This window comes from Silurus aristotelis (assembly GCF_946808225.1).
Source record: "Silurus aristotelis genome assembly, chromosome: 14".
Classification (NCBI taxonomy): Eukaryota; Metazoa; Chordata; class Actinopteri; order Siluriformes; family Siluridae; genus Silurus; species Silurus aristotelis.
Genome location: NC_139587.1, coordinates 597257 through 607256, shown reverse-complemented (window position 1 = coordinate 607256; position 10000 = coordinate 597257). Strand labels below are relative to the sequence as shown.

General features: G+C 42.1%; 2 protein-coding genes across 2 annotated transcripts in view; one reads left to right on the top strand and one right to left on the bottom strand.

Annotated features, from left to right (window-relative positions):
• Nucleotides 1–10000, top strand: part of LOC310736755 (teneurin-3) — a 73926-nt gene that overhangs the window by 51435 nt on the left and 12491 nt on the right. Inside the window, exons 18-19 of the mRNA XM_083560525.1 lie at nt 1–14; nt 2810–2953. The exon at nt 1–14 is cut by the window's left edge and continues 254 nt beyond it. Coding sequence (XP_083416651.1) covers nt 1–14; nt 2810–2953 — 158 coding nt within the window. The remainder of the gene's footprint in view (nt 15–2809; nt 2954–10000) is intronic.
• Nucleotides 1567–2388, bottom strand: LOC310736384 (uncharacterized protein). The gene is made up of 2 exons (XM_083559872.1): nt 2146–2388; nt 1567–2090 (listed from the first exon to the last, which is right to left on the bottom strand). Coding segments are annotated over exons 1-2 (405 nt in total). The 5' UTR covers nt 2147–2388; the 3' UTR covers nt 1567–1686.

Here is a 10000-nt window from a genome sequence, read left to right as displayed (position 1 = left end):
GGCTGAGGCTGTGGGTGAGTGCATCAAATTATTCTTTATTCCCATTTAATTCCTCAAAGCTGATGCAGTCATGGAGCTGGCTCACTCACGGAGTCCAGGAGATTCTCATCACTGACTTTAACTGGTGATCCTCTTCCCTTTACTAGCTGCTAGTTCAAGACAATCATTTATAAATTCATTGATTAATAATTGATCAAAATTGCATATTTACATTTACATTTACATTTACAGCATGTAGCAGAAGCTCTTATCCAGAGCGATGTTCTAAAGTGCTGTGAGTCTGTAGTAATGAATAAATCTACACTGTACACCAGATTACACACTTCATATAAATATAACTCTGGAATTCTACAAACTTAGAAAGTGGTAATTTAAGTGTTTCAGGAAGATGAAGGTTTTCAGTCGTCGCTTGAAGATAATCAGGGACTCTGCTGTTCAGACATCTAGAGGAAGTTCATTCCACCACCTCGGTGCCAGAACAGAGAAGAGCCTTGAAGTGTACTTACCTCTCATTCTGAGAGAAGGTGGTACCAGTGGAGCAGTGCTGGAGGATCTCAGAGAGCGTGGTGCAGTGTGAGATGTGATGAGGTCACATTATATTTACTACACGTAGTTTCTCTACAGGACAATTAAAGGTTTTACTCATCTGAAAAGGGGTTTGAGAACATTCTAAAAGGTTCCATGTAGAAGCAGAGAGTGAGATTTTAGACTCTTATTACACACAGCTGAAGAGAAACAGAATCTAAAAATCAGCAAAAGAACAAAAATAAGACATTAAACATGAAGAAAGTGTTGTAGTTGTTAATGGTTCTGTACTTTAAATGTTATTGTTTATTTATTTGAATTAGCATGCATCGTTAGTGTGTGTGTGTGTGTGTGTGTGTGTGTGTGTGTGTGTGTGTGTGTGTGTGTGTGTGTGTGTGTGTGTGTGTGTGTGAGCTGTACGGCCATGTTTCTGTGCAGCCTGGCAGTGAGCAGCAGCGAGGCCATAAATAAAGCTCCAAAGAGCCGTGTTTTCAGACTCCACCTGTTTGTGAGTGTAATTAGTCTGCGAGTGAAACAGAACGAGCTGCAGGACTGCAGGAGGACGAGGTTTTATCATTTTACTGCTGCAGAGCAACGAGCAAAAGAACAATAATGTCTGGTAACGTGAGATTAATTAGAGTTACACAAGAGTTCAACACAACAGACTTCAGCCGGAATGAAATTCGGACTCATCACTAATCACTCATCATCAATCACCAATCACTAATCATCTTGTGATCTTGTAACCTATCTATCTATCTATCTATCTATCTATCTATCTATCTATCTATCTATCTATCTATCTGTCTGTCTGTCTGTCTGTCTGTCTGTCTGTCTGTCTGTCTGTCTGTCTGTCTGTCTGTCTGTCTATCTATCTATCTATCTATCTATCTATCTATCTATCTATCTATCTATCTATCTATCTATCTATCTATCTATCTATCTAATCACTAATCACTCATCATCAATCAGCACCATTTCTCTTTCCATCCACACCATGATAAAACAGTTTAAACCCACCTCCAATGTTCCTGCTCTTACTCTCTTTCCACTTGGTCTCCTAAACACACAACATCTCTACCTTTCTCCTCTCCATCATATCAGCTATCTCTCTCCCTTTACCAGTCATAGTACCAACATTTAAAGTACCAACCCGAACCTCTACTCTCCTACACTGCTCCTTTCCCTGCTGTCTCTGTAGACGTCTTCCTCCTCTCCTTCTCCTCCACTTCTCCTCCACTTCTCCTCCACTTCTCCTTTCCCTGCTGTCTCTGTAGACGTCTTCCTCCTCTCCTTCTCCTCCACTTCTCCTCCACTTCTCCTCCACTTCTCCTTTCCCTGCTGTCTCTGTAGACGTCTTCCTCCTCTCCTTCTCCTCCACTTCTCCTCCACTTCTCCTCCACTTCTCCTTTCCCTGCTGTCTCTGTAGACGTCTTCCTCCTCTCCTTCTCCTCCACTTCTCCTCCACTTCTCCTCCACTTCTCCTTTCCCTGCTGTCTCTGTAGACGTCTTCCTCCTCTCCTTCTCCTCCACTTCTCCTCCACTTCTCCTCCACTTCTCCTCCACTTCTCCTTTCCCTGCTGTCTCTGTAGACGTCTTCCTCCTCTCCTTCTCCTCCACTTCTCCTCCACTTCTCCTCCACTTCTCCTTTCCCTGCTGTCTCTGTAGACGTCTTCCTCCTCTCCTTCTCCTCCTTCAGCCAACAGCAGCACAGTTTACACCGGTACCCTGTTGTTAATGATACCTGTGGTGGTCGTTGGTAACTCGGGCCTCGACTGATCCGCTATGAAATTCTGATTCGTGATCCACATGTTTGATTTGGCAGATGTTTTACACTGGATGTCCTTCATAACACAAACCTCCACATTTTCCAGGCACTCATCATCAATCACTAATCACTAATTACTAGTCATTTAACACTACTCACTCATCATTACTTTATAATCACTAATTAATCATTAATCACTCTTCAGTCATTAATGGTTGAATGGAGATCAGTGAGGACGCTTCTCTAATACAAACACACACACACACACACACACACACACACACACACACACACACACACACACACACACACACAGATCTTTGATGTTCAGAAGGTTCTCTGATATGGATGTGATGGAGAAGAAACTGGTGTAGGGTTTTTACATTATTATTATTATTACTGTATTGAAGTCTGAAGGATGAACTGGATTTAGAAAATGTTCTGTAGATGATTTTGTAGCTCAGCTTTATGTTCTCTGGTCCGTTCTTCTCTTTTCATTCATGTTTTTTCCTTCAGTGTCTGTGGGCTTTGAGTACGAGTCGTGTCTCAGTGTGGTCCTCTGGGAGAGGAGAAGTTCCACACTGCAGGGGTTCGAGGTGGACGCCTCCAACATGGGCGGCTGGTCCCTGGATAAACACCACGTCCTGGATCTACAGAGCGGTGAGAAGCTACTCCACTTTGTCTCAGTGACTTTATGCTTGATTCTTGTCTCAGCTTTGTTCTTTGTTTGGTTCTCGCTGGTCTGAGGTTTAATTTTGAGATTTAACCGTAAATAATCAGACGAGCGTAACATATGACCCACTTCCTCATTTCCACTCGATGGAGTCGAGACTGATGGCTCCGAGTCACGGACGATTAAACGCAGCTCGTTGGCTCCGTGTGCGGAATCAGAAGGTCGTTTGCCCTTATTATGGTCCAGCTCGATCTGGATGGATGAACTTGGCTTAGTTTTTGGAGTATAAAATGCTGACGGAGAAATACGGAGATGAAATTGATTCCTGCTGACCACTGCTGAGGTTTTCACAATATGCTAATTACATTCATTTTTCTATTCTGCCAGCAGTCAGTCGAAGCAAATGGACCTCCTCTGAGGTTCTTCATTAGTTCTGCTAAATGATAGAAACTTTCCTGACATTTAAAGTGTCCAAATGTATGGACCTTAATGCACGTTGGAGAATGAAATGCATGAAGATAAATTCTGGCTCATGATTATTCAAGTTCCTTTTTGAGAAGACAGAAATCCTGGACCTTGTAAAGTATGGATGGGATTTTAGATGACAGCAGGCAGATGTTAGTGAATGGATGGAGGGAAGAGGAATAGTGCTTAATGTAAGTGTGCATTTAGTTCAGAGTGTTTGTGAAGACTTTCAAATCCTCAATAATATCTGGATGTTTTGTGTGAAATGGTTCCTCAGAGGTTCTTCAGATGCTTAATGGTTCTACAGCTCAAAAAGTCTTCCGGAAAGGTTCTGTATAGAACTATCAGTTGTTTCAAACCAAAGAATCTTAGAGTAAAACCATCAATGCATAAATCATCAAATTGCTTCAGAGAATCAGATGCTTTCTCATGGACCATCCATCCATAACGTTCTCCTACTCTGTTTATGGTGAATTTTAAAGGTGAGTTGTTCCAAGTTGAAAGCATTTTTACTTTCTAAAGAAATTGTCCCTGGTTGTAGAAGCTAAAGGAATCTAAGAGTTTGAGATGGAACATGGATGATGTTCAGTCTCACAATCTTCTTAATGATGGTTTTTATGTTCTGGTTCTTGTTTTGTGGAATTTGTGCTTCTCTGTTGTCTCATGTTTATAAAATGGACACTTTTCTGCTCATTCCATATAATCTGCTTCCATCCTGGAAGTTGAAGGCCAACGAATGCTTCTGTATAAAACACACAACAGCCCTGCTCCGTAACCCTGAGGAGATAAATACCTGCTTCACTCTCTACTGAATCTACTTGTGCCGTTCAATTTGCATTTAAATCCATCTAATGGCCTTTAATAGTGTGTGTGTGTGTGTGTGTGTGTGTGTGTGTGTGTGTGTGTGTGTGTGTGTGTGTGTGTGTGTGTGTGAAGAATGGAGGATTTAAAGCTGGTATTTGATCTCAGACAGGCTTTGAGTGAAGCAGACGGTGTTCTATGTGTGGTAGAAGGTAATTCACGGGTACAGAAGGAGATGCAGGCTGATCTTGTGCAGTATCTTGTTATCCCTGATGTTTTATGATGATGTGCTTTATGTCTCCTGTCTCGCTGCTCTACACAGATATTAACCTCCACGTTGTGTTTATGGCTGAAACTCGGTCCCACAGAACCTCAGCAGCTCTTTAGGTTTTATAAAAGCACAAGTGGAGCGTTTACTGTAAAACCTACTGGTTGAAAAGTTCTTCCTCAGGTGGAGTCGGAATAAAGCTGCTGTTGTTTCCATGGAAATCATCAACATCACAACAAACACCACACCAAACATCACACCACACCAAACACAACACCACACCAAACATCACATCACACCACACCAAACATCACACCACACCAAACACAACACCACACCAAACATCACACCACACCAAACATCACACCACACCAAAAACAACACCACACCAAACATCACACCACACCACACCAAACATCACACCACACCAAACACAACACCACACCAAACATCACACCACACCAAACACAACACCACACCAAACATCACACCACACCAAACACAACACCACACCAAACATCACACCACACCAAACGTCACACCACACCAAACATCACACCACACCAAACACAACACCACACCAAACATCACACCACACCAAACATCACACCACACCAAACACCACACCACACCAAACATCACACCACACCAAACACCACATCACACCAAACATCACACCACACCAAACACAACACCACACCAAACATCACACCACACCAAACACAACACCACACCAAACATCACACCACACCAAACATCACACCACACCAAACACAACACCACACCAAACATCACACCACACCAAACACAACACCACACCAAACATCACACCACACCAAACATCACACCACACCAAACACAACACCACACCAGACACCACATCACACCAAACACCACACCAAACACCACACCACACCACACCAAACACCACACCAAGCACCACATCACACCAAACATCACACCAAACACCACACCAACCCCAAACCCCAAACGCTCGACTCACAGCACCGTAATTAATTCACCAAAAGCAGCGTGTGTTTAACAAACTCATTCGTGTGTGTGTGTGTGTGTGTGTGTGTGTGTGTGTGTGTGTGTGTGTGTGAGCACTTTTGTACGTCGCTCTGGATAAGGGCGTCTGCTAAATGCCGCAAATGTAAATGTAAATGTAAATGTAAATGTGTGTGTGTGTGTGTGTGTGTGTGTGTGTGTGTGTGTGTGTGTGTGTGTGTGTGTGTGTGTGTGTGTGTGTGTTCATTCATTACCGCACCGGTGAGGGTTTAAACAAACACAAATTAAAATATTATTTCTAAAGATCGTTAATGTGATGAAAGAAAGAATAAAGAAAGCAATAATTCAGAAATAAGGATATAAATGAGTTTCCTGTCTGTAGATTATCATTAATATCATTAAAACTGAATATGTTTTGTTTAAAAACACGAATAAGACACAGGTTAAGAAACATGCTAATGTAAGATCATGTTGAGGAACCAGCACATGCTTTCAGAAGCTTCGGATTAGACGACTGGAATATATATTATATGACTATAACGAGTTCTTTAACGAAGCTTCAGCTTGTACTAAATGCAGTGTTTTTGTGTCCTCGTGAGAAACATCGTGTCTGAGCTCATTTCTCTGATTAACGTCTAGTTAAAGTTCCATTTTATCGTAAAAAAAAGACCTGCTTCTGAAGATCTCCTGCAGCAGAAGCACAGCAAATCTCAGACATTTCACTCACTTGAGCTTCACTCGCAGGTCTATCAGCGAATGCTTTTCTCATTTAGTGTTTCGAAGAACATCAAGAACATCAAGAACAATCTCTCAGGATGAGGAAGTTCTCATTTCATTCATTATGAAATGCTCCTCGACCACAATGCAGGAGCTTCTGTAATGTAAGGGGACTGTTTTGAAGGTTACAGTGTGGAAAAGTAGATAAATAAAGTACTTTCTTGTAAACAGAGCTCATCTTTAAACTTTTTTATACCACCTCATATTTTATCATGATGTGTGGATAGAACCGATTCCACACATACACGCGTTCTTTATACACGCTAAGAATGCTAACTTAGCATAGAAGATAAATGTTCACATTTAGAAGCAGGAACAGATTCAACAGGGATGAAGAAGACGTCTGCGTTATAAACTTCAGACGTGATTGATAATGGTTTAGCGGTCTGATTGTCAGACAGTGAGTGGATTATCGATCGGATCTTCAGCGCGTCGGACCCACCGCTGGGTATGAGTGCAGCAGAATCCGTTCCCTCTTCCATTTCTGTCCAACTCACTGAGACGACGAGTTTTTTGGAAAATATCCGAGTGGACCTGGTGGATTAGATGTGCATCTCTGTGGCTTGACATTTTATTCATGTGTTTGTTTATTGGATTGCTGCTCGATCAGGTGGGATCTGAAGCGGAATAATCAATAATCATAACCATTACATTATGGAAGAAGGTTTTTGTTATGAAGGCATGGCTGAGTTTAGGAATACGACCCTCAGGTCTCTGGATGGTTCCACACCTTCACTCCTCATGGCTTTTTGTATGATTAGCACATATTCTGATGTTGGGTCTGTACCAGAAATGTAAAATGATCTCATTTTATAATGTCTCATTGCACAGGCAAGACAACAAATGAAATGAAATGAAGGAAGCAGGAGAAAGAGTCTCCCCCGTGCCGTCTCTGTGTCAAGGTCAGAAGAGATAAATGCAGCTGTGCAGACCCATTCATCTTAGTTAAGTGAGGATTTGTTGGACATTGGATTTAGAATGAGGGAAGAGTCTGATATCGGCTGGAACGTCCCCTCTGACCGCATCCCTCGCTCAATACATCAACAGCACTTTGTACTCAAAACTGGAGGATTGCAGTGCTGCAGGCTTCTGGCACCATGACAAGAAGATTCACCATGCTCTGATTGTGTTCCTGTGTTAACAAGTTCAATTCAACGCCTATAGTTATATAGATATCAATGATCTAAGGTGATGTTCCAGGTTGGTAGGTGTGAGGTGTTACCTTCTGCATGATGTGGAGGTAAAGAAAATCTCATAAAGGCCTTGTGGATTATCACCTTCTACCATGGTCACTTCCCAGTATTGAGGAATTTGATGCTGTTTTTTGTTCTTCTCATTTAAACGTTTTCTTCTCCAGTTTGTCAATTTCATCTTTTGCCTCTAAACTGTTTATTAAATCGAATCCCCATATTTAAGTTCCACCGCACGCAAAACTCCTCCGTGGAGATCAGTGAAGTCATTAGGAAACTACAGTCGCTGTCTCACTCTGGATGGAACTGATACTGGATGTTACTATGGTTACTGGTGTTTATGAGGAGCACTTTTACTTAGATTCAATGGACAAACACAAACTACCTGCGTGTTCAACGCCCTGAACTCACACCTGAATCAATCACAATCCACTATTCACACCTGAACTCCTTCCAGCCAATCACAATCCACTATTCACACCTGAACTCCTCTCAGCCAATCACAATCTACTATTCACACCTGAACTCATTCCAGCCAATCACAATCCACTATTCACACCTGAACTCCTTCCAGCCAATCACAATCCTCTATTCACACCTGAACTCCTTCCAGCCAATCACAATCCTCTATTCACACCTGAACTCCTTCCAGCCAATCACAATCCTCTATTCACACCTGAACTCCTTCCAGCCAATCACAATGCAGTACTCACATTATTTCTGGGATAAATGTGTATATGAAACTTTGATAGTTACTTGCTGAGCTGAGTTGGGCAGCTTTAATTAACGGAGTACGGTGTTTAAATCCAGAGATGTTCTTCTCTAGATGGAGATTCTTGTTTATCTCAGAGCAGTTCAGTAGGATTGAGGTGTGGTGACTGGGCAGGTGGTTCCATGATAGATATCACTCCAGACGTCTGTCTGCTCTCTAAATAACATGTACAGAACTCAGACGTGCGCTTCTGCTCATCATCTTGTTCTACGCTGAAGTTCCGATGAGACGCAGTCCAGACGGAACTGCATTGTGATGAAATGTGGAATAGGAGACATGATGGTTCACTTTCACCTTCCAGAACCTTCCCTGCTCCAAAACAACCCCAAACCATCAAACGTCCACCTCCATGTGTGAGTGTGTGGGTGAGGGAGTCTGATCACATCTTCTCTCCTGTTCTTCTGGTAAAGACAAAAGTGTCCCATTTGGACTCCACAGAACTGTAATTTCCTCGTTCACTGTTTAATTCTTGTGTCGTTCACGCAGAAACAGAAGGAATCTGCACGTGTCTCAAAAACCATAAAACTCCAGGCGTTTCCACACTTTTTACACTTACTGTTATGTAGCTCAGCTGATAGAGACACGGATAAACAGAGGATTGTTTAAAGGTTGAACTTCACGAGAGGTTTCATAAAGTCGTTCAAAAAACGTTCTGTGTGAAGGACACGGTTTTATCAGAAATACCTTAAACATTAATTATAGATTTCTATCAAAACTGTGATTATTTTATATTGTTCTATGAATATTGAACAGTTTATCAATATACATTTTGCTAAGTGAAGTTTACTCACGCTAAAGGATTAGAAAACAACACACACGTGTGTTTAAAGTTGTTCTCAATCTATTTGTAAACAACAGATAAAATACAGAGTTCTTGCTAGAAGGACTGAGGACCTTCAGACGACAGAAACACACACGTGCGGGACAGACAACTGAAACACACACGTGCGGGACAGACAACAGAAACACACACGTGTGTGACAGACGACAGAAACACACACGTGTGTAAAGGTAGTCTTGGCTTTATTGTGAAAACAGGAAGTAAAATGTTACACTAATCTTAAACTGTACAGACGTAAATCTCAAACATCTGGAGCATCTGATGATCAGACTAAAGCAGAGGGAGGAACGCGAACATGTTGCACGCTGTAAATTATTCATGGTTCATCGCCTCCTTCTTTGAAGTGAAATCCAAAAAGAAGTTTTCCAGGACTGAAATATTTATAAGCCGATCTCTTCCCGCACTCCTCCAGACTGAAAATGGCAGCAGAATGAACGGAGAAGCTTCAGAATGAAGAACATTGCATTAGTGTAGACTTTACACGAGCTTTTGTTGTGTAAGTGCTGTTTTTAAATAAATAATGATGCAATCAATGAAGGGATTGAGCACTGGAGGGATGGATGGATGGAGGGATGGATGGATGGAGGGATGATGGATGGATGGATGGATGGATGGATGGATGGATGGATGGATGGATGGAGGGATGATGGATGGATGGATGGAGTGATGATGGATGGATGGATGGATGGATGGATGGATGGATGGAGAGATGGATGGATGGATAGATGGAGGGATAATGGATGGATGAAGGGATGATGGATGGATGGATAGAGAGATGGATGGATGGATTGATGGATAGATGGAGGGAGAGATGGATGGAGAGATGGAGGGATAATTGATGGATGGAGAGATGGAGTGATAATGGATGAATGGATGGATGGATGGATGGATGGATGGAGAGATGAAGGGATG